The sequence below is a fragment of the Lagenorhynchus albirostris genome, chromosome 10, assembly GCF_949774975.1.
Source record: "Lagenorhynchus albirostris chromosome 10, mLagAlb1.1, whole genome shotgun sequence".
Lineage (NCBI taxonomy): Eukaryota > Metazoa > Chordata > Mammalia > Artiodactyla > Delphinidae > Lagenorhynchus > Lagenorhynchus albirostris.
Genome location: NC_083104.1, coordinates 4,147,710 through 4,172,370, shown reverse-complemented (window position 1 = coordinate 4,172,370; position 24,661 = coordinate 4,147,710). Strand labels below are relative to the sequence as shown.

Here is a 24,661-nt window from a genome sequence, read left to right as displayed (position 1 = left end):
AAAATATTTAATGTAAATAACTCCTGGAGATGGTGCTTTTTACAAAATGTTTGTCAGCAAATGCCTTTTTCAGGGGACAGGGCAGCAGGAAGATGGGGACAGGACATCAGAAAGTGTGATGATGGTTTTTTATTTCGATGAGAGTAACAAGGAGTCCCCCCACCACTCTGCTTTATGTAAAAACACGTCCAGCATCGTGAGCAGCAGTCATCAGCGGGGAGGTGACTGAGCCCCAGGCGCCCAGAGAGGATCTTCAAGCCACTATTTCTGTGCTCCCTCACTGTGTCCAGAGCCACTGGCCAAGACCACGAATTCACCTTCTGATTGCATCTTGTTTTCTCTCCTTTTGTCTCTTTCAAGGCTTCAGGAATACAGCAGAAGGATCACCGTGTCGAAAACAAGAACAGTTCTCACAAGCGTAACGACGTCAGCTTGTGCGGGGTAAACTCAGGAAGGCACACAATAAATTAAAGCAGACCTCTGTCTCTTCGGAGGGTCTGCAGTGACCTCTGGGGGCGGGGGCCGGATCTGCCAGCAGCGGAGTTTCCCGCACTACTCTGGTGTTGGGACTGCCGTGGGGAGGAAGGAATATCTCCTTTCGGAAGCCCTGTCGGTCTGCAGGTCGAGTGGGCGGGCGGGCACTTGGAGGAGAGAGTCCTCCCCTTGTGCTCCAGTGCCACGTGGCCCTGCACCCTCCGTGGTAAGGGAGACCCTCCTGGTGTCGCCTCCTTGCGCCACAGCCAGTACTGGTGGCAGATTAGTCCACAGGACTCCATCTACCATTTACTTAAGTAAATCCCTTGGAAAAAATAAAACTGGAGGTTGTTGCTCAGTAAAACAATAAAGTGCTTTTGATGAGAGTAGCTGTTATTTGCTGGTTGTTTCTCATTTCACCTGAGGCACTGACATCAACAACGTGAAAGGTCATCATGTTTACCAGGAGTAAAAATTGTAAAAGCTTGTTTCTACTAAAAAGCTTGCATTTCTAAAATGTACTTCTCTATTGGTTTCCACGTCTTCATGTTACTAAATTTTAACTCACTACTGGAAAAGGAAATAGTTTATGCCTGGGGCAGAGGTGGAAAACACGAAGACAGAAAAGGTCCATAAATATCCCTTAAGGGCTCCACTTGTGAAGGTGTGAGAGAGGGGTTACAGCAAACAAGGTCAGCCCCCATGCTGAATCGAGATGTGTGTCCAGATGAGTGGAGACACAGATTGGCTTCTGGAAGGGTCCACGCATCAACCTAAGAGTGTACGCTGAGTCCACGTGCTTGATAACTGCTATAACACACTCGCATCTTCCATGGCTTCGATCCACCTGCAACACAGAAGAGAGGGGACACTTGGTGTTGAGGCTCTGCCTGGAACCCCGGTCACGGAACCCATGAATGATGAGACTACGTTATTATTAGCCTGAAGTCAGCAACCGTGTCCTACTATATTTGTTTCCCTAGCATTTAGCAAAACGCCTAGAGTACAGTGCAAAGGTTGCTGAATCAATGCACACCTGTGTGAATGAGTCATAATACAGGCAGACCTCATTTTATTGTGCTTTGCTTTACTGTGCTCAGAGATACTGCATTTTCTATAAATGAAGGTTTGTGGAAACCCTATGTCCAGCAAGTCTAGCAGCACCATTTTTCCAACAGTATTTGCTCAGTCTGTGTCTCTGTATCATATTTTGGCAGTTCTCACAATATTCCAAACTTTTCCATTGTTACTGTATTTGTTATGGTGACCTGTGACCAGTGATCTTTGATGTCACTATTAGAAAAACATCATGACTTGTTAAAGGCTCGGATGATGGTTAGCATATTTTAGCAGTAAAGTTTTTTCAAATCAAGGTATGTACATTTTTTTTAGATGTAATGCTATTGCAGAGGTAGCAGACTACAGTATAAACATAACTTTTTATGCACTGGCCAACCAAAAAGTTTGTGACTCGCTTTGCTTCAACATTCGCTTCACTGTGGTGGTCTGGAACCGAACCCGCAATATGTCTGAGGTCTGCCTGTGAATTTAAATCTGCTGTTCTGCTGTGGCCCGAGGGGACTTGAAAGGACAGGATGGATGGAGAAGAACAGAAGCCAAAGCCCAGGGCGACAGCTCGTTCCCTTCTGAGAGACAGGCAAGGAAACGCACGACTAGTTATTTTGGTACCTCTGAGCCGAATTGGTATCCTCTGCTTTGAAGCTATAAAATACGGTTTTCTTGTGGTAAAGGTGAAAAATAGGTCCTACTTCGCTGCTGCCCTCCTCCTTTTCTGGCGCAATGGTGAAACCTAGGAGGGGCATGCTCTCCAAGGCCACTGTGTCCTGCAGGGAGGCAAAGGGAAAACTGATGTTAAACACGGCAAGATACCCAGTCAGCAGCTTAGCAATCACTGATGCTTCCAATGTAACATGCACGACGAGCCCCTCTGTGTGGGGCATCTCTGGCAACGGTGCAATTATCACACACATACTCTTCACTCCCACTTCCCCGCCAGCACCAGTCACGAGGAGGAAAAGAAACTTAACATTTTGTGACAGCATTTAGGGTCCAGGCACATTCACTTTCATATTATCTTGTTTAATCTTTGTACCAATCATAGAAGGTGTCACCCCCATTCTAAGAAGAAACTGAGGCTCAAGGAAGGTAAATAACTCCCCAAGATCACCCAGCGAGTAAGGGGCAGAGCCAGTGTTTGGACTCGAGACCACTTTCTAAAACCCCACATTCTTTCCACTGACTCGATTTATCAGTGACTCAGATTTCTAGTGTTACCCTCGTTAACGTATTCTGTACTCATCCCCCCAGGTCCTCTTTCACAGCGCTTCAATATGGAGCACTCAGGGTGTCCGTGCTATAGAGCTGCTTACAATTTAGTGAGATGCACCCAGAGAACACAGATGAATCTTAAAATCACAGTGCTTAGTGGAAAAAGAAAGAGCTTTTTATATATAAAGATATTTTTATACATACATATTTATGTAAAAATACATGTTCATAAAGAATACAACTTTATAAAATCACATATAAACAAAGATATATAATTAGTTAAGCACATTAGAATGATTGTGGGAGGAGGGGGGGAGTAGAGTTTGTGTCTAAAAGGGAATCAATTTTCAAAGACTGCTAGATCAGTGCTCCTTTGGCAGCACATATACTAAAATTGAAACGATACAGAGATTAGCATGGCCCCCGAGCCAGGATGACATGCAAATTTGTGAAGCGTTCCATATTTTTATTATACAGCAGAAACTAACACACCATTGTAAAGCAATTATACTCCAATAAAGATGTTTAAGAAAAAAAAGACTGCTAGATCAGAAAAAACTTTTGACAAAATTCAACATCCATTCATGATAAAAACTCATAGCAAACTAGGAATAGAAGGGGACTTCCTTAATCTGACCAAGGGCATCTATAAAATACCTACCAGTAACATCATACTTAAGAGCGAAATAGTGAATCCTTTTCTCTTAAGATTGAGACAAAGCAAGAGGATGCTCACCCTTACCAATTAAATTCAAAATTGTACTGAAACCTCTAAAAAGAACAAAGTTGGAGGACTTACATGACCTGACTTAAGGCTTACTATATAAAGTTATAGTAATAAGACAGACAGTATGGTATTGGCATAAGGTTTGGTAAATATATCAGTAAAACAGAATAGGGAGCCCAGAAATAGACCCACACTTTGTCATTTAATATTTAATAAAGACACCAAAATAATCCAATAAGAAAAGGAAAGTCTTTTCAACAAATGGTGCTGGAACAACTGGATATCCACAGGGGAAAAATTGAGCCTTGGCCCCTATCTCACACCATACACAAAAATTAATTTGAGATAGACCTAAATGTAAAAGCTAAAACATTAAAGTTTTCAAAAGAAAATATGGGGAAAACAACTTTGTGACTTACAGTAGTCGGAAGTTTCTTAGGACATGAAAGCAACAGCCAAAAAAGAAAACATTAATTGACCTCATTAAAGTTATAAACTTCTGTTCACCAAAAGATTGATTGATTCATTCATTTAAAAAAATGAACAGACAAGCCACAGACTGGGAAAGAATATTCACAAAACATCTATCTGATAAAAGACTGGTAGCCAAGGTACAGAAAGAATTCCTGTAACTCAATAACAAACAATCTACTCTAAAAAATGGGCAAGAGATCCGAACAGACACTTCTCAAAGAAAAAAATATATATAGCCAACAGACACACGAAAAATATCATTAGTCACTAGGGAAATCTAAATTAAAACCACATTAAGATACTACCACACCCTCACCAGAATGGCTAAATTAAAGACTGACAATACCAAGTGCTGACAAACACATGGAACAACCAGAACTCCCAAATTTACCTACACTGTTGCAGGGACTGTTAAATGCTACACCATTCTGGAAAAATGTCTGCTAATTTCTTAGAAGCCAAATATATACCCTTCTGTGATCCAGAAATTCCAATCCTAGGTATTCACCCAAGGTGAAATAAAAACTATTTTCACACAAAAACCTGTATGCAAAAGTTTAAATTGGCTTTATGCATAACCGCCTCAAATTGGAAACAACTCAAATGTCCTTCAACTGGTGAATGGACAAACTGGTATATTCACAAAACGGAGTACTACTCAGTCATAAAAGAAATGACCTACTACTGAATGCAACAACATGAATGAATCTCAAAAACATGCTGAGTGGAAAAAGTCACACATGATTCCATCTGTATGAAGATCTAAAAGAGATAACTAATATGCGGTAGGAAAAAAATCAAAACAGTGTGTTGCCTCTGGGGATAGGGGTGAGGTGGGGATTTACAGGGATATTCATTAGTCAAAACTCAACAGATAGTATCCTTAAGATTTGTGTACTTCATTATATATAAATTGTACCTCAAAAGAAAAAAAAGATACAGAAATATTGAACTCTTAGGAGGAAGGAAGTATACTTGAAAAGCATCAAAAAGTAAGACGGATGAGAGATGAATAGATATTTGTTCAAGGAAGTATAATAAAATGTTAATTGTATAATCTAGTTGATGGTTATAAGACCGTTCACTGTAAAATTCCTTCAACATTTCTTTATGTTTGAAATTTTTTAAACATAATAATAAATATATTAACTAAATAATAAAATATTGGAAAAAATTTTAAAGATTCCTATGTATTTCTGATAGTCACTCTCTCCCAGGACTGTTACTGACAGCAAGTTACATCTGGTTTGGGTTACCTCAGGGTACATGACGGGGCTCATGGTAGTGTAGACAGTGAAAACTGGCTATCCATTTTATCAAATTTTTTTCTTTGATGGAATTTGAAAGCTTGGTCCTGTCATTGGTTTAGGCTTAGTGAGAAACTGTACAAGTTCCTCTCTCTGAAGAAGTGGCTTTGGAAGCATACTTAAATCCGTCTTTTAAAATTAACCCACACTCTCACTTCCATGACAACTGTTGCTCGGGACCCGGGGCCTCTGGGTTTTCCATTCTCAAACAGGATCCACTCTCTTTGGTGGTTGGTTAATTATCACTAGCCTTTGTTCATCTGTCTAAGCCAGTATTTCTTCCCCAAGTGTGTTTTCCATGAGATGCTCTGTGAGGAAGGGCCTGCTGTCAGGCCACCTTGGGACTCTCCACATCCTGGGGACCCACAACACGCCGTTGTTCGTTAGAGACTCAAAAGCACTACTGTGAGGAAGTCCCACAAACTGTCTACTCAGGGTTCTCTCAGAACCCAGTTCTCAGAGGGCCCCTGCGAGTGTCCTGTGGAATGCCTCCTTAGGAAGATGCCGCTCTGGGTTGCAGCACATTTCAGATTGTTCCAGAAAGATCCACATTCTCCTCAGCACGGAGAGCCCCATCTGTGGACCCATAAGCGAAAGGCCCCCTCAGGGGAGGGCTTGCCTCACACAGTGCCCGAGTCACTCAGGCCCACAGTGGGTCCCCTCTGTGTGTCTGCGTCCCTCCTGGCCTCTGGGATCCCTGAAGATGGGGCTGACTGCAGCCGGCGCAGCTGCAGGCCCCTCATGAGGGAAGCTTTATGCCAGGAAGAAGGCAGTGCCTTCTGCCCGGATGCCAGCATCTGTGGTCAGGGGAGAAGGGCCAGCCCTGTGCTGATGTGCACATCCTTGTGGGTAAAGCACCTACCCTGTGCAGCTGGGCAGAATGCATTTAAGTCCCATTTTCAAAGCGGATTTTGCCTGTGGAAACCATCAGATGGTGGGGCCTGGACACAGAAATCTTTCACATTATCCCACAGGTTCAGCCTGGGCCAGGACCAGAGCGCCCCCTGCTGTACAGCCAAGCTCACACCTATCTACTCCAGAAGCAGGCTTGACCAAGGCCCTCTCTCTGATATTTTAGTAGACGTAAATGTAAGATGTTCCATGATATATATATATATATATATATATATATATATATATATATATATATATACACACACACACACATAAACTTGAGTTTTACTTAGCAGAAGAGTTACCACGAGGCAATATAGTTCCCTGACAAATGCACAGACAAAAAGTAAAGAAGTGGGACTTCCCTGGTGGTCCAGTGGTTAAGAATCTGCCTTCCAATGCAGGGGATGCGGGTTCGATCCCTGGTTGGGGAACTAAGATCCCACATGCCATGGGGCAACTAAGCCCGCGCGCCACAACTACTGAGCCCACGCGCCTCAATTACAGAGCCCAAGCACTCTGGAGCCCATGCGCCACAACTAGAGAGAAGCCCATGTGCTGCAATGAAGATCCAGCATGCCACAACTAAGACCTGATGCAACCTTAAATAAATAAGTAAGTAAGTATGGTAGCTTCCTCCAAGCTGCTGAATTTTGTCTCAAACAACTGAAGCGGAGAACACAAAGGCGCTCTCTTTTAGGGAGTGCCAGCTTGTCCTGGATGCTGGGGCTGTGATACCCGAATGCTATGCTGCACAGGCTTGCCTGCTGTACCGCCTTAGCCCCACAAAGAAACAGTAAATTACTCAGATTGGAAATGAATGCATGGCTGCATATCCACATGGCGTCCCTCAGTAAACACCTGACCGACGTGGGAACTGACGTGGGAACCAGATGCTAGACTCACACCGCCCTCTGGTGAGGCACAGTGCACACCCCACATAGACAGTCTGAGGCACAAGCTTAACCCACGGGCCCTCACGGGAGAGGAGAGAAAGCAGGAACCACACTACCTCACTGGCCATGTAGGTGTAGAGCACTTTGCCTTTGATGACAAACCAGAGCTTCTTCCAGTGCCTCTTCCCTTTCTTACAACGGCTGAGATAACCGCTGATGGCGGAGCCCTCTCCGGAGGCGGCCACCTGGCAGACGGAAGCAGGGCGGTCAGGGCACCAGGTAGTAGACACGGTTTACACAGAGCCAAAATGACACTGTGAACCCGCTGGCAGGGTGTTTATACTGCTTTGGAATCTGAGACTTGGATGATCTCGGGATCCACCCAGCACCTCAAAGGCAGCAAAACGGTACCATATCTGAGAGACAGGATTTACTGACAGGATTTGCGGATCCTAGACACTGGAATCAAAAACTGCCTGCAGGAGTGCTGCCCCCTGGTGGAGATTCAGATTCCTGGTTCCCTGCCCTCAACCCCCAAGCCCCCAAATTACAAAACTGCAGATATTTGGGGGAAAGTTTCTTCCTTCTAAAATTGATTCTTATACTTTTCAGCTTATTTCTTTCTTATATTTAAGAGGGGATCCCTTTTGTACTGTTTATCTGAAAGGTTTTATGACCTCCTGCCTAATGAGTTTGTTAACTCCTCTAAGTAGTAGTAGTAGTGGTTGTGGTCTGTTGAACAGGCTTCATAATGGGGGCTAAGAACACAGGCTTGGAGTAGGACCAATCTAGGGCTCCAGCACAGGCTCTACCAGCTACTAGAAGGGTAATGTCAGGCCACTTACGTCCTCAAAGTCTCAGTGTCCTTACTAGTAAAACTGGAATTAAGTGACATAAGACGGGTACCTGTCAGGTACAGTGCCTGACCCACAGTAAGTGCTCCATAAATATTCACCCTACTATGAGAGCAATAAAGCCAGGTTTTGAAATCATTTCCTCTTTCTCATTTTACAGGTGGGGAAACTGAGGCCCAGAGGAATGGAGGGATCTACCAAAGGTCAAATCCTGACTTAGTTGAAGAGAGGGTAAGAACTCAGATCTCTCAGCAAATGCTCTGAAGGTCAGCTAACTTCAGTGTAGGGAGAGGAAGCTACAACCAGCCGGGTGTTTTGAGAAGTACCAGGAAAGGAACCTGCCCCTCTCCGGGTCCTAGGACTTCTAACACCAGACTCGACTTCTCTCCCCACACTTGACCTGCTGGAGCAGCTCCAGAGTGAGAAAGGCAGAATGTACAGAACACATCAGGGAAACCGACTCTGCGGTCTCCCTCCCTGACAGATGCTCCAGAGGCAGCATTCCTGCAGACCTTCCCATGGGAAGCAGATCTCACTGCTAAGGTGGAGCTCCTGGGGGAAGAGGAGAGGGCGGAGAGGGACGGGCGCCCATTTCTTCTGGGGCTGCTGCAGAGCCCACGGTGTAGTCTTTGCTGAATAACAAAAAGGTTGTCACTTTGGGCAAAAACTGCCAACCTGGCTGGGGCAGATCCACACAGCACCAGGATCACAGTGCCCGGATACCCAAAGAGTGAGAACGGTTCTCGAACTCTGCACCCACAGAACACTCAGGTTCTATGAGCTCAGCTCATGCAGACACCACAGTGTGAGTGAGAGGGTGATCTTTTCTCAATTTGTGGAAAGGGACTAGTTAAATAAATGATGAGACAGCCACACAATGCGAGAAGTGTGAGATTTATGTGTATGAACTACTGTGAAATAATAATATTGAAGATAAATTAACTGGAAGAAATGTACAGAGGACCCAGTATATCATCTTTTGGGTAAAAAAAAGGACCTATGATCGTCTATCTTTATTATGTATATGCACAAAAATTTCTGGAAGGGTCCATAAGAAACTTGATGGTGGTTACCTTTGAGGGGTGGGACTGAAGGAGTCTGGGGAGGGAGAGAAACTCACTTTTTATCATATAGTCTTCTGTGTTGTGAAAAAATTTTTATCGCCTATGTGTTATTTACAAGATTTTTAAAATGCAAAAGGAATTAAGTTAATGGACAGAACTGTACTCATTTAAAATTTGCATCCCCAACACTTTTTTATTACCACCTGCTACTCAATAATGAATATTAATGAAAAAACTTGGAAACAGCTGATCACTCTTCTTTTGACAGCATGTATATTCATGGCACATATTTGTTTGTGGTTGTGATTAGAATACAGACATGTAATCTGGTCCTGTTTCCAGAATGGAATTTAGTTTAGCTAATTCTGAGGTTTCCTGCAAAGAGCCCCACGACCCTTAGGAGGCTCACCACCTGAGCCCGTGTGGGACCCCCAGGGTGAGAGAATGGTGCAAAGCTCGGGGGCGGGGGGAGGGGGCAGGGAAGGGCTGACGTGGGAGACCTGAGCCAGGACAAACAGCTTTAGACCCAAGTGCCCGGGTGATCTGTGCAGTAACCCTGGGGACTAGGTCTAGGCTGCGGGGACAGGTGCAGAGAAGGATGGGAGAGATGTCTCCTAGCACCACCTACAACCACTTGGGCTCCTGTCCTCTGTAAGCAACAGGTGTCTTCTCGGTCACCCAGGAGACGGGCCTGTGCTTCAGGGCTGCCTTTGTTAGCGTGAGTCAGGACACCTCCCATTAGGGATCCTCTTTGTCCTGAAGAGCCTGGTCCGGCTTGGGTGGGGGGTCCGTCCCTGTCCACTGAGAAGGACCGAGAAACGTCTCAATCCCCAGCCTCCCATGCAGGTAGCCCCACCTGCCTCACCTCGGTCAGTGCCGAAGGGACTTTTTTCTGCTTCTTGAAGGCTGAGGGGTTGATGCTCTGGAAGACGGATGAGAAGGCGCTACTCGAGAAGCGGGTGGAGGACAGGGGGAAGCTCATGCTCACGGGCCGCCCTACATCAAGACAAGCGCCGGAAAGGGAGGTGAGAGTCCACGCGGATGGGCACAGAAGCCACGTGTCTGTGAAATCTGGGCTCCCGTCCCTCCCAAGATGGGACCCAGCCTCACTGGGGCGGTTCAGCGTGACTAGGAAGACGGGCACAGCCCCCTCTGCTAACACAAAGGCGGGGCTGGGGGCAGGCCTTCCCTGAGTGCTGGCTAGCCCCTCTTCTCCAAGTCTCCATGAGGCTGGGCTGTCCTCTCCGATGGCCTCAGGTGGCCCTGGGGGGTGGGGGAGGGGGAGTCTGGTTTTAGGCCCAGGATCCACCTGCTTTCCTTCCAGCTGACCCTGCTCTGCCGAAGCCTGTCCCCTGAGCAAGGGCTCTCACAGGCCAGCTCAGCTGCCTCGGGCTCCTTTACTGGAGGACCCTCAGCCCCTCCGCGACCATGACGCCTCTGCTCTCCATCTCGTCATCCTTATTGCAAAAAGGCCCCACGGAACACAGGCCTGCAGAGAGGGCCGCTACGCAGAGCAGACGTGAGCGCCGGCCAACCGTCCTCGCCACAGACGCGTGGACCCAGCGTTTCCCAAACTTAGCTGTCCATGGAACCCTTCCCCTGGGTGCACCTATGCACTTTCTACAGAACCAACGTTTGCGGAAATCGTTTCCTCCTTGAGGGCTGCTTTTGTTCAGAGCCTCCCCAGGAAGGTGGTTGGGAGAAGCCACGTGGGGAAGAAAGGGAGGGTGGTCCCCGGTACCTCTCATCAGGCCTGGGATGTCCCCGCCCCTCTTCTTCAGCTCCCCGTAGCAGCCGTCACACACCTTGGCCATGCGGTCCTTGAGGTACTTCAGAGGGTACTTGTTCCTTGAGCAGTTCCGGCAGACGATCTGGTGGGGTGATGCATGTCAGAGGGTCTCACCCTCCCAGCACGCACACAGCGACGCGTCCGCGCCCCCTGCCCACTCGCTCCCACCTCCTCCAGGGCCCCGTGCTCTGAGCACAGTAATTATGTTTCTGTGCAGGTGCTTATCTGTTTTTCTTTTCTAAAAATTTCTAAAATACATAACATTATTTTAGTTTCAGGTGTACAATATAATGATTCAATATACATATATACAGTGGGCCCTCCATGTCTGTGGCTTCCATATCCCTGGATTCAACCAACTGTGGATCAAAAACATTAGAAATATTCCAGAAAATTTCAAAAGCAAAATGTGAATTTGCCGTGTGCTGGCCACCGTTTACACGGAATTCATGCTATGTTTATAACTATTCACATAGCATTTACACCGTATTAGGCGTTATAAGCGATCTAGAGGTGATTTAAAGTATACGGGAGGATGTGCGTAGGTTATATGCAGCTACTACAACATTTTACATAAGGGGCTTGAGCATCCTCGGATTTTGGTAGCCACGGGGATCCTAGGATCCTAGAACCAACCCCCTATGGATATCAAGGGAGACTGTACGATGAAATGCTCACCACAATGTCCAGCTAGCATCCATCTACCACATACAGTTACAATTTTCTTTTCTTGCATGAGAACTTTTAAGATCTACTCTCTTAGCAAGTTTCAAACATACACTACACTTTTGCTAACTATCATCACCATGCTGTAAGCTGATCTGTTTTTCTGATGAGCCCGTGCCCTTAACCGTGACAGGATGCTTTTCATCCCAGGAAAACCACCACATCCGCTACGACTTCCTTTTGAGAGCTTGCTGGTGTAGTGGGATGGGCCTGGGATCTGGAGTCCTGGTGGGAGGGCATCAGTAAAAGGGGAATTAACTTCACAGGGTTGGTGTGAACATGCCCCACTCTGGGCCCGACACGCAGCAGCTGCTGGACGCCCCCTGGTCCCCACCCAACGCCTCCGCCACGCCCACGGCCCCCGACGGGGACTCACCTTGCCGCAGGCGTGACAGTGGTGGCGCCTCAGGGTGAGGGAGAAGTCACAGCCACAGTTCATGCACATCATCACGTGTGTGACAGGCACTAGGGTCGGGGGCCTCTCCCCCAGGCTGACCCCCAGCCTCTCCCGTATCTGGAACAGCGGAATCGGACAAGCAGTGGGGTCAGGAGACCAACTGGATGGACACCCCCCTACCCCGTACGGGGTGTGCACGTGTGTGGGCGGGGTGGACTCCTCTTCTACAGGCTCCCCTGCAACCCCCAGGGAGCTGACCTCAGTTACAAACGGAGCCGTAGGTGCCAGGCTCTGGGCTGCACAGTGATTATCCTGAGCCAGGCACGGGGAGGACCCAGGGCCCTGATGGAAGGAGATGCGAGGCCTCGTGGGTTTGCAGGGGCCCCAGGGAAACCCAGGTCTGTGAGACGGGTGCCCCAGAAACCCCGCTCACCTCCACGCTATGCTGGAAGGCAGCCAGAGCCTGGGCCTTGGAGTCCTCAGGGAGGGCTCTGCTCAGACAGCTGTGCCACTCGTCCCTCTCTGCACAGGAGCTGTGGGCATGAGCTGGAGTGAGCGAGGGGTGCACGAGGGCTCTGCCTTCTGCCCTCTGGGGGTGGACCACGCCCTGGTGGCCCCGCCCCTCCCCCACACCAGAGCCTCTCTCCCCCACGCCTGAAACCCCACTGGCCAGCCCAGCCACCTGCCAGACGGGCCAAGGCTTGCACCGCGGCACCTCTGCTTCCGAGCAGGCGGCCCCAAATGTTACTTGTATTCGGGCTCTGCCCGTAACAAGGGAACATCCAACACTGCTCCTCTAACTCCCAGGGCTGTTGTAGGGACCAAATGACACGTGTGGTGTGGAGGACTCTGTCGAGGACACAGCACCGTGCAAAAGCAAGGGGTCCCACACTTTAGGGGGGCAGGCTGGCAGGGGGATGAGGGCCAGGTACCACTGCGAGGGTGGGTGGATAAATGCTGGCAACGGTCACCGTCCCACTCTCTCCATCTTCCTCCTCAGTTTCCCACACAACTTCCCACTCACTCATCCAAAACGAAGACTTCCCATCCCTGCTCCGAGCCTGGCGGGGTCTCCTGAGTGGTGAGAGCCACACCTGGCCTGAGCTGCCCCAGAGCAGCTTCAGAGTGGAAATTCTCACAGAGCCCCCTAGATGTCATTCCCACCCCGTACTAAGTGTGTGGACTCAAACTAGAAGAAGGGACCGGTTTGGCCTGGAAGGGAGGGTGGTGGGCAGCCAGATGCCACATCCCTAAAAGGAGATGCATGAGTCCCCTGGAAGCTTCAGCATGAAGTATCTGGGGCTAGCAGGAAGGTGACTGGCCTGACAGTGACAGTGGCTCCTTGAGGCCACTGGCCAAAGGGCAGTGCCTCTGCCTAGGAGAGACAGGCAGCCCCACCTGAAGCGCTAAGCGTGGCTTGTCACTACCCTCACTTCACGGTTGGGCAAAATGAAACCACACCCTGGGCCTCCTCATGCCCCTGATTTTACCTAGAGATAAGGAGAGGAGAGGCCATGGAAACCCACCCAGGCATCACCTCCTCCAGGAAGCCTTCCCTCACTTCCCCAGATGGAGGGGTCACTCCTTAGAATTTCCAAGGCTACTTTTTCCCCCTCAGGCAGTAGATAGTAGTGGAGAAGTGCTCTGGCTCACACAGTCCTGCGTTTGAACACCAGTTCTGCCTCACATGGATGTGGAACCCCTCTCTAGGCCTCAACTCCCTGCACATGGGAGGAGCTGCAGGCCCCACCTCCGAGGGTGGTGCTGAGGATCCGAGGAAGCGCCTGACACCTGGCAGGTGCCCAGTGTATGTCACCTTTGTCATCACTACTATTACAGCAGTTATGCTCTGCTAGGTCATAACTTTCCAACCTGTAAAGTGGGCTCTTCTGAGCAAACCAAGGCTTAGACAGTTTGTATCCTCAGCACAGGACTGGGCACTGAGGACGGGAAAGCGCATCTATGACAGAGCGTGTGCGTCAGGCCGGAAGTCCCATCCCACACCCAGAACCACGCCCACAAAGGGACCTGCTGCCGCCCGGGTCACACGCTGGCTGGGAGGGAAGACACTCCAACCTGGGGAACTCTGTACCCCTACTCTGCCCAGAGAGGCCCCTGGCAGGAGCCCCCGCTCTCTGGTTTCTGAGCCCCTCCTCCGCACCCTGGCTTGACCTGGCATTGCCCCGAAAGAGGGAGGGGGGAGCCCTTTCTCTGCCAGAAGCCAGCGAGGAGGGGTCCCCGGGGCAGAGCTCGAGGGCCTAAAGAAAACAGCCATCTCTGATAGAAAGGCCTTACCCCCAAACAGGGAAAGTAAAATGATGAATGCTCACTCCTTATTTTTCTCTTGCTCTCCAGACCTGGAAGCCTAAACGCAGACCATTTTGTAAACTAAGGTGCACTACGCACTTTTCATTGGCTGTAACTTTTCTTACTGCTGCAAAGACCCAATAATCCTTAGGGTTTTACAACGATGAGATATTTTTATATTTAAGCAACGGGCTCTGGAAACCCCCGAGATTCTATGTAAAGTTTTATGTGTATGCTCATTTTTTTTTTCTGGGGAGAGAAGCCATAGTTTTACCAGATTCTCCAAGAGGTCTGTGATCCCCAAAAGGACAAGAAATAATGAAAAGACAAAAGTCCTTTACCCAAAAGGATACCGAAATAAAAATGACAACACTTCCAGCACCTGTTATTCCAAATGTTCCCACCAGCAAAATCCTGCCCCTTCTGCCCCAGACTGTCCCTCCTCTCCTCTCCTCCTACCTTGCAGACAGGGTCAGGCAGGACTCGGAAGTCTCGATCTTCAGGGCATAGGGCACTTTCTCCATCACAGGGCGGCTGACCTGGAAACCAACAGCGGCCCCTCAGGTTGGGGGCAGGAGGGGTTCTGCCACTGCCCCACTCTGAGCCTGAGTTTCCTCATTGTAAAGGGCAAACCTTTCTTACGTGGAAGATGGAGGGGTGTGTGTTTGTGTGTGTGTGTGTTTGTGTGTGTGTGTGCACAGGCGTGCGGTGAGGGCTCGGCTGCCGACTCCAACTCTGTGGCCACCAGCCCACACCCAGGAAGGCTACGAGCATCCCTCTTAGAACCCATCGTTCTGGACAAGTACCTGTCCAATGGCCACCCTCCCTCACGGCCTCCGTCACAGACTCCTGAGCAGAAGCTTCGGTTCAAAAAGGGAAGCCGCCTCCCAGATGAACGAGGTGCTTCCCTTCCCCTTCTCCAGGTTAGGAGCCTCAGGAGCGGGAAAGCCCGTGCAGGGCCCCTACAGCATGTTCCCTCCGGTCCCTCCGCCCTCCCAAATGACAACCCACACCCAATTCCCCCACTTGAGTGCTCGCCCCTCTGACCCTGTCCCCACGCTGGGCTGGAATTAACTTCCTAAAACTTCCTACTCATTGAGAATCCCCTTCAGCTCCCAACCAGCCCCGTATTCGGGACCCAAGTTACAGCAAGTGAGGTCACAGCTGTGTCACTTTCCCTTCTCTCCAAGCTCACCCATGAGAATGTCCAGCTGGGCTGGCATCTCTCTCACATTTAAGAAATACCTGCCACTTGAATAGGTATTTGCACTCCCATGTACATTATTCACAGCAGCCAAAAGGTGAGGGCAACCCAAGTGTCCATGGATGGATGATGGGTACACAAAGTGTGGTCTACACATACGACGGAGTATTGTTCAGCTTTAAAAAGGAAGGAGATTCTGACACTTGCTACCACATGGATGAGCCTTTAGGACATTATGCTCAGTGAAGTAGGCCAGTCACAAAAGGACAAACATCGCATATGATTCCACTTATATGAGGTCCCCAGAGTAGCTAAATTCACAGAGACAAGAGAGTAGAATGGTGGCTCCCAGCGCCTAGGGGAGGGGGGATGGGGAATTAGTGTTTAATGGGGACAGAGCTTCACACTGGAAAGATGAAAAGAGTTCTGGGGTGGATGGTGGCAGTGGCAGTACAACAACGTGAATGTACTTGATGCTGTCAAATTGTACACTTAAAAATGGTTAATTTATATTATGCATATTTTACCACAATTAAAAAAAAACACCTGCTTGTTTCCTCCCTCCAAGTCTTTCCTTATGCATTTCCCTCCTCCTAGGACCCCCTCCTTCTCTCCCTTCCCTATTTGTCCAAATATTATCCACTCTAAGGGACTCAGCTCCCCCGCCCAGGAGGCCTCCCTCAGCCTCACTCTCCCTGGACTACCTACAACAGAATCCTGCTGTAACTCACAACCCAGGCTCCCTCACCTCCGCTGGTCTGTGAGCTCCACAAGCAGGGCTGTGTCTCTGCCTCCCCTGGGGTCCCCCCGCCCACCCCAGGGCACCCACCCCAGGTATCTACCTTCATGCTGGCCACCGCCAATGCGTTCTTCAGCCGGTACTTCCCATCCTTCTGGGGATACGTGTACAGGAGCACATCACTCATCTGGGGAGAGGGGAACCCCATCAGACATGTGTTGGCCCCAGAAGGCTGTGCTGGGTGTGTCCTGGAGCATCACTGAGCAGAGGCATCTTGCATTCCCCGTGACCCACACAGGAGAGCAAAACCACTCTGGAGTGAAACAGGACACCCTTCCCCACAATTCCACTCTGACATAGACACCCAGGAGGAACAAACGCAGATGCCCACAAAAAGTCAGGTATGGGGGGTTTCCCTGGTGGAGCAGTGGTTGGGGGTCCGCCTGCCAATGCAGCAGACATGGGTAAGTGCTCCGGTCTGGGAGGATCCCACACGCCGCAGAGCGGCTGGGTCCGTGGGCTGTGGCCACTGAGCCTGCACGTCCGGAGCCTGTGCTCCACAGCGGGAGAGGCTGCAGCGGTGAGAGGACCGCGTACCACAAAAAAAAAAAAAAAAAAAAAAAAAAAAGTCAGGTATGGGAATGTTCCTAGAGGCTTATTCATAACAGCCCCAAAAGCAAACAACCCAAACGTCCATCAACAGGTGACTAGACACAGAAACTGTGATTCATCCACACCTCACAGCCACACAGTAACCACAGAGCAGACAGATACATGCCTGATGACAGGGTTCAACCTCCAACACATGCCAGGGAAAGAAGCCAGACTCTGGAGTACACGCTGCTTCATAACATTTATATGAAGCTCCAGAGCAGGCAAAACTAATCTATACTGATGGAAACAAGGCCAGTGGTTGCCGGGGGTGGGGGTGGGGGAAGGTGCCTGACAAGGGGCACAGGGCAACTTTCTGGGGGCTGGATATGTTCTGTACCTTGACCCAGGTGGTGGTCACACAATGATATACAATTGTCAACACATACTAACACGTACACTTAAAATTGATGCATTTAACTCTATATAAATTAAGCCTCAGGGACTTCCCTGGTGGTCCAGTGGTAAAGAATCCACCTTCCAATGCAGGGGACACAGGTTCAACTCCTGTTCGGGGAACTAAGATCCCACATGCCGTGGGGCAACTAAGCCCGTGCGCCACAACTACTGAGCCCACGCGCCTCAACTAGAGAGAAGCCCGCATAACTAGAGAGAAGCCCACGCGCCGCAATGGAAGATCACGCATGCCGCAACAAAGATTCCACGTGTCGCAACTAAGACTCAACACAGCCAAAAATAAAAATAACTAAATATTTAAAATTAATTAATTAAGCCTCTACCAAGCAAAGTGAAGGAAGGAAGGGAGGGAAGGGGGAAGCTCCTTGGGGACAGGGAGCTGGTGTGTTCTATTCACTGCCGTACCTCCAGCAGTGCAGTAGGTGCTCAATTAATATTTGTTGAATGAACAACTGAAGCTTCCTGCCCTGAAGAAGGGCAGAGATGAAGAAACATAAGGAAAGTCACTTCTCCTCCGGAGAGAGTGCTTCTGTTTGGCTAAAAGTTTACAGCTTGAAGAGCCAATGTCATGCTCTGGGTGGGGCTGTGGGCCGTCAGTCCTGACCCTGCTCTGCAGCAGCTCTGTGAATTTGGACAAGCCGTTGCCCTCTCTGAGCCTCAGCCTCCTCACCTGCCAAGCGGAGGACATCCCTACCCCCACATCACTACAAACATTGAGAGTGGTCCCCAGTGAGCCCCTATGCGTGGGAGCCAAGGCAGACTAGGGGTGTCCTGAGGATAGAACAGGACAAGGCATCTCGGGGTCTGAAATGGAGCAAGAACTCAGGATTTACACTCCTCTCCCTGCAGACAGAGTCTGCTGAGGGGACAGAATGGGTGAGTTTTCCTGCCACCAGCTCTCCTGGCGCTTCTGGCCAGGGTGGTGCGGGAGACCCGGCCTGGGCACTGAGCTGCTGTGTGACCTCAGGCAAACCCTTCCTCTCTCTGGGCCTCACTGTCTAAACAGAGTTGGAATAGACCAGGGTTGGCAATTTTTTCGTAAAAGGCCAGATAGTAAATATTTCAGTTTTTGTGGGCCAGATGGTCTCTGTCGCAACTGCTCAACTCAGCTGCTACAGCCTAAAAGCAGCCACTGACAATCATAAAAGAATGCGTGAGGCTGCGTTCCAACAGAGCTTTCTGAACAAAACAGGCAGCAGGCCGACCCCTGGGTCAGAGGAACCTTCAAAGCCCCTTCTGGCTCTGTTCTTCTAACACTGACAAGAACTACTGGGCATTCCACATGCACTCCTGGGCAGGCCAGGTGCTGGGCTAAGCCCCCGGAATGATCTCAATTCATCCCCCAGCAATTCCCTCAGGCAGGTGCTGTTATTATCATCCCCATTTCACAGAAGGAGAAACCGAGGCACAGACTGGCTAGACAACCTCCCAGGATCACAAAGCTCATCAGCGGCAGAGCCAGGGTCATGAGTAAATGAGGGTGCCTCCAAGTGTGTGCAGGGTAGTGTGTTGGTGGTGGTCACACCCCGCCCACCACGGGGAACCCTCCTGTGTCACTACCACAGCAGTTCCAGCCTCCCTGCGGCTGCCCCTGGAGCCCCTGTTGCCATGGCAACGCCACGAGCACCCAGGGCTCTATGAGTGGTCCAGGACCACGCTGCCTGCCTTGCACTGCAGCACCAGTCAGCCAGAGGGAGGGGTTCTCACGGGAGGTGACAGGTGGCTGCGAGGAGGGAACAGAGGGAGAAGAGCCTCTAAGCTCAGCGCCCCTTGTGCTCTATGAGGAGTGGAGTGACCCACTGAGGTCGGGCTGGGGCCTTGGGACACGTGCCACAGAGGCTCCCCAAACCCTGATGGGCAGTCGCAGACGTGCCGCTTCGGTCAGGCTCAGGATTCCCCTGCTCAGGACCATGAGCCCTCTCTGGAATTCAGTCCCCAAGTGGCAGAGGGTCTATCTGAGGCCTGGTGTAGACCCAGCTCGTGAGTGGAAGACCCCATCTGCAGCCAATGACTCCACGAGATTCACAGAGGTCCGTCCTCCAGACACACCACGCTCCTCCCGCCTCTACGTTTGCCCATGCTGTTCCCACTCCTCCAATGCCCTTTCTTTGTCGGCCTGTTCCTACACACTGACTCAGAGCCTCTCTCCTTTTACTCTGCACAGAATTGTAACAAAGTGTAAGGAGGCTGTTAGGGCAGCCACAACTGACAGTAACAAGAGATGACAGCTAACGGCGAAGGAGCAGAGAGAAAAATTACATCTAGCAGAGAGAAGAACTTAAAAGGCAAAACTACTTGCGGGGAGGTGGGGGCATGGGCCGGGTCTCAGGACTGGGGCAAAGAGCTGCTTGTAGCTCAGTAGCCACTGAGGTTGATGTTACTATACCCCAGGCCTGGACACTCCCTGGTGTTCCAGACTGTGGCGGTAAATCATCAAAAATGTTACGTATATCCCATCCTGTGCACAGTGGAGAAAGGGCTGGGCTCGGGTCAGAACCCTGGTTCCCTTCTGGACCTCTGCCACCGACCTGCAAGGAGATCCGGCCAAGTCAACCCTCCTTTCTGGATCTCAGTTTTCTCGCTTGTTAGATAAGGCAGTTGAACAGCTATTCCCGGTTTAAGAACTTCTTGGTTTTAGGATGGGCACCTGGGTAATTAAATTTTGGCAACATTCCCCTCAAAATCGTTCAAGTAATACATTAGGGATGGGTTGTAAAGCCCTCAGCTTTCTGGAAAGCTCGGCTATTCAGAATGATCCGCACCCTAAGGATTAGGCTCTGGTCTAGTCTCCCCTTTGCTTGCAGCTGTCCTTGAGTACTGCCCCAGAACACTTTACAGAACTTGACAGTCCTGGGGCCTGGATGGGGGCCAGGTACTTACCAGAAACAGGTGTCGGGGGCGTCTGTTTTTCCCTGTTACTTTCATCAGTGTCCCTTCTTTCAGAAACTCCTGTGGGGAGAGAAGCAGACCTCCGTGGTCAGGCTGACACCCCCCTATGTCCTGGAGAAGGGTGGGGGGAGGCCCTTTAGTGGGAAACAAATTACGGCACCTCCCAGAGTACCAGAGAGCAACTCGTGGGAGAATTCCCAGCTTAGGAGACGTGCCCCGTGTTTGGTGGAGCAGCTCTGCGGACAGGCACCTGGCCTTTCAGGAGCATCCACCTTGAATTACACCAACCCCAGACACCGTTCTGGCCACAGAGTGGTCCAGTCATTGTCTGGTTCGCTACCACAAGGGGTCCAATTGGAACAGAGCCTTTGAAAGTTTGCTAAAAGGGCTGAAGACCTGTGAACAGTTGCTACAGCCCCCTCAATTCTGGAGGATACAAATAGATGTTTAATAAATATTCACTAAACTGATGACTCGGGCCAAAACATTAGGTGTGACTTTACACCTAAATGCAATCTCTCATTCTTTGTTCCTTGTCCTTCATGGACTGGAACAGGTAATAAACATATTTTTGACTATTCTTGAGCTGAGTTTTTTTTTTTTTTTTGCGGTACGTGGGCCTCTCACTGTTGTGGCCTCTCCCGTTGCAGAGCACAGGCTCCGGACGCGCAGGCTCAGCAGCCATGGCTCACAGGCCCAGCCGCTCCGCGGCATGTGGGATCTTCCCGGACTGGGGCATGAACCCGCGTCCCCTGCATCGGCAGGCGGACTCTCAACCGCTGCGCCACCAGGGAAGCCCTTGAGCTGAGTTTTATGTTTTCCATTTGGAAGCTTAAAGTAGATAAATTTGTCTCTTAAAAAATGTTATTTCTAAATTTATTTATTTATTTTTATCTGCACTGGGTCTTCTCTGCTGTACACAGGCTTTCTCTAGTTGCGGCGAGCGGGGGCTGCTCTTTGTTGTGGTGCATAAGCTTCTCACTGCGGTGGCTTTTGTTGTTGCAGAGCATGGGCTCTAGGTGCACGGGCTTCAGTAGTTGCAGCACACAGGCTCAGTAGTTGTGGCTTGCGGGCTCTAGAGCGCAGGCTCAGTAGTTGTGGCACACGGGCTTAGTTGCTCCGTGGCACGTGACATCTTCCCAGACCCGGGTTTGAACCCGTGTCCCCTGCATTGGCAGGCAGATTCTTAACCACTGCGCCACCAGGGGAATCCCCAAAAATGTTACTTTTTTTTTTTTTTTTTTTTTGCGTTACACGGGCCTCTCACTGTTGTGGTCTCTCCCGTTGCAGAGCACAGGCTCCGGACACACAGGCTCAGCGGCCATGGCTCACGGGCCCAGCCGCTCCGCAGCATGTGGGATCTTCCCGGACCGGGGCACGAACCCGTGTCCCCTGCATCGGCAGGCAGACTCTCAACCACTGCGCCACCAGGGAAGCCCAAATGTTACTTTTAAAATGCTTTGTTGGGGTTCCTGAGAGATGGTTTCCCTGATTTCCCAGCAACTGGACTAAACTAAGAATCCTGGTGTCTCTTTTTCTCAGAGGGACACGGAACCCAAATGGCACTGTTTCTTTAAAGGCCCTGAAAGCGGAAAAGCCCAGGGGAGGCAGCTGGGGGGCCTGGGGAGCCCAGCAGAGCCCTTGCCCTCCCCCCACCCTCCTGGGTGAAAGGCACCTGCAGCCAGGCCTGCCTGGGGCCAGCCCAGCTGAACAATGGGGCTTATCAAGGCCTCGCCTGCCTGCCGGGCTGCCCCTTGCCCTTGCCCTTGCCCTTGGCAGCAGTGGTGGCACTCACCCTTCCTGGCTGGAGGAGATCCCCTTGGCCCCGAACGCTGTGCTCAATGTGGACCAGCTTCTGTAGGTTTTCCTGCGGGCGGGAGCAGGGCGAGGGGGAGATGGTCAGGACGCCTCATCTCCTCTGTAAGGACTGGCATTGTTTCCACTTCAAAGAAGGAAATGCAGCCCAGAAGGGACTTGCTTCCAATCTGACCGCCTGTCGGTGGCAGGACCAGGAGTTGAGCCTGGGTCTGCAGGATGCCACCTGTGTGGACTGCCTACAAGCAGGCTAGTCTCTCTGGGCCTGGGGTCTGACACTGCCATCTTTCTGCAGGCCGTGGAGATGGTCACGTGGCCTCACTGTGCCGTCCGATACCTGTTTGTCTCCCGGCCTCTGCTCCTACTCTAGCCTGTGTCCCCTGTAACGCCTGGAGCATCCGGACCTCAATAACCCAGAGGTGACAGATGTCCAAGGCCGGACTGGCTCTGTGGGCTTGTGTCCTTTGTGGGGGTGGGGGGCGGGCAGGGCCTGAGAGAGAATAACGAAAAAACCGTAGCACCTGTGAAGGAAATGCTCTGTACTCCCTCAAGAAAAACAAGTGTGCCGGGAGCTCCCTGTCGGTCCCTCACTGGGAATCCACAATACGTAAGGTGACATGCCCCCAGGCCTATGCACACCATCCCATAAAATGAGAAATGACAAGCACCTAACCCATGGGGCACATGCCCCTTAACCTTTTGCAGGGTTGTTTCTAAAGCCAATGAACAAGGTGAAAATTGTGTGTAGAGAAACTGTCTTGAATTTCAGGCCTTGACACTGTCCCCAGTTTAGGGCATAAAATCCTACCCATTAGAAATGTATATAAGTTGTTCCACTTCCGCTTATCATGTAGGAGCTGCAAGGAAACCATGCCCCCAACCTAACAGGGAGAAAAAGCCATATCATCTGCAAAAGCATAACTCTTCTTATGCCTATGGGAGAGGTGGGGTCCCAAGGCCACTGGGTGAACTGAGTCCCAAAGACGGACCACAGCCCCACCATGGAAACACAAGAGGAACGAGCTATTCTGCCTTTGGCAACACATGGGGGAGGAGGTGGCCGGCATAAAAAAGGTGAGAAGAAAGCAGCTAAAATGTTGATAGATTCTTAAAGGTCAGGTGTGGACTGGTGGGACAGCTCAGAATAACAGGGAGCCCCAGACACAAGGCGCATCTGCAGTCACTTGCAAGCTCTTTTCAATGAGTTTCTGCCAGATACTTATAAGGAAGACTGGGGCCAGAGAGAACCCCCTCTTGGTGGTGAAGGCAAGCAGGCTACCACTGGGGGCTGGAATAAAACCCTGCCCACTTCCACAGGCCCCTCTCTGGTACAAAACCCTTCAGTCACTGGGGGAGGTGGGGCAACCCTCCCACTCCCAGAGCCCAGGCAAAGAGCTGCCCACTGCTTCTGGGGAAAGGGCAGAAGCAAAAGACATCTGTTCCAAGAAGAGGTGGGTAACCTCTCAGGCCCAGGATTGTGCACCAACACAAAGCAGAAACCTGTCAAAGACCCGCCACAGACACACAGCAGAGTTTTGCCACCATGCAGAGGAGGGGCAGGAATGCTGAGAGAGCCTGGCTCACAGGCCCTACTTAAGACTGAGGCTTGTCCAGGAGAGCTGTGACCTATGAGCCTAGCACGGAGTAACAGGAAACAGTGGTCTACCCCTGAGAAGGGGAAGGGGCAAGAACAAGGAGATCTCCAAAGATGGAGCAGGAACATGAGAAAAACTCTCCAGCACCTCAGGCCCAACACACAGCATCAGGTAACAGCAGCCCCCTTCTGGAGGAGCGTGAAGTCTGTGGGGCTCTGAAGGCGAGGATGGTGACAACAAAACCTAAACCCAGCTCAACTACTGACTGGATTGATGCAACTCCCACCCTCGACATGAATGGCATGAGTAAAAAAGAAGCATGTCCACTTCTGGAGGTAGACACTATTTCCCCCAGTCTCTACAGTTCTTCTACGCATAATGTCTGGTATTTGATTAAACATTACGGCAAACACAAAAAACAAGAACAAACCCCAACTCATTTTCAAGAGATAAAGCATTCAAGAAAACCAGAATGTGAGGTGACACAGATGTTGGAGCCATCAGACAGGGACATTAGAATGACTATGATTCATATGTTAAAGGAGCTAGTGGAAAAGGTAGACAGCATGCATGAACAGACGGAAATGTGAAAAATAAGAAATGTGGTATCAGAAATGAAGAATTCCTTTGACAGGCTTAACAGCAAACTGAACACAGCTGAGGAAAGAATGAATGAACTTGGAGATAGGTAAGTTGAGATTCACCAAACTGAAACACAAAGAGAAAATAGAGTGTGGGGGTGGGGAGGAAGAACAGGGCATCCAAGAGAATTTTCCAAAATTAATGAACAACAACAAACCACAGGTCCAGGAAGTTTAAGAATCACAACAGGATAAATGCCACACCCCTCCAAAACACACATACTTAGATATCATAGTCAAACTTCTGAAAGTCAAATGTAAAGGGAAGATCTTGAAGGCAGCTAGTAAAAAAGGGACACTTTACATAAAGAGGATAAATATAAACATTGCAGCAGATTTCTTATCAGAAACTAGGCAGGCCATAAGACAGTGGCATGGCATCTTTGAAGTACTGAAAGAAAATATTGGTCAACCCATATTTCTATACCCAGGAAAAATATTTTTCAAGAAGGAAGGTAAACTGATCAATTAAATAAATGGATGTTGGATGGCAGGAGCCAGGTTTCTCCCTG

The 24,661-nt window shown here is 50.0% G+C and overlaps 1 protein-coding gene and 1 non-coding gene across 6 annotated transcripts in view; one reads left to right on the top strand and one right to left on the bottom strand.

Moving 5' to 3' along the window:
• Positions 1 to 114: 114 nt before the first annotated feature.
• The window catches only part of FGD5 (FYVE, RhoGEF and PH domain containing 5), a 123,973-nt gene continuing 99,426 nt past the window's right edge, over positions 115 to 24,661 (bottom strand). For 3 of the 5 annotated variants that reach the window (XM_060161078.1, XM_060161077.1, XM_060161079.1), the window contains 11 exons: positions 21,894 to 21,965; positions 20,090 to 20,158; positions 16,245 to 16,328; positions 14,658 to 14,737; positions 12,325 to 12,424; positions 11,871 to 12,008; positions 10,721 to 10,850; positions 9,845 to 9,975; positions 7,178 to 7,306; positions 2,164 to 2,318; positions 115 to 1,321 (listed from right to left, as the gene is read on the bottom strand). In XM_060161078.1, coding sequence (XP_060017061.1) covers positions 1,285 to 1,321; positions 2,164 to 2,318; positions 7,178 to 7,306; positions 9,845 to 9,975; positions 10,721 to 10,850; positions 11,871 to 12,008; positions 12,325 to 12,424; positions 14,658 to 14,737; positions 16,245 to 16,328; positions 20,090 to 20,158; positions 21,894 to 21,965 — 1,125 coding nt within the window. In that variant the 3' untranslated portion in view covers positions 115 to 1,284. Of the gene's footprint in view, positions 1,322 to 2,163; positions 2,319 to 7,177; positions 7,307 to 9,844; positions 9,976 to 10,720; positions 10,851 to 11,870; positions 12,009 to 12,324; positions 12,425 to 14,657; positions 14,738 to 16,244; positions 16,329 to 20,089; positions 20,159 to 21,893; positions 21,966 to 24,661 lie in introns of those variants that run through there. The other 2 variants (XM_060161080.1, XR_009542687.1) reach the window with 2 other exon arrangements.
• LOC132528346 (U6 spliceosomal RNA) lies at positions 3,129 to 3,231 on the top strand. The gene has a single exon (XR_009543217.1). It is a non-coding gene; the product is annotated as a U6 spliceosomal RNA (small nuclear RNA).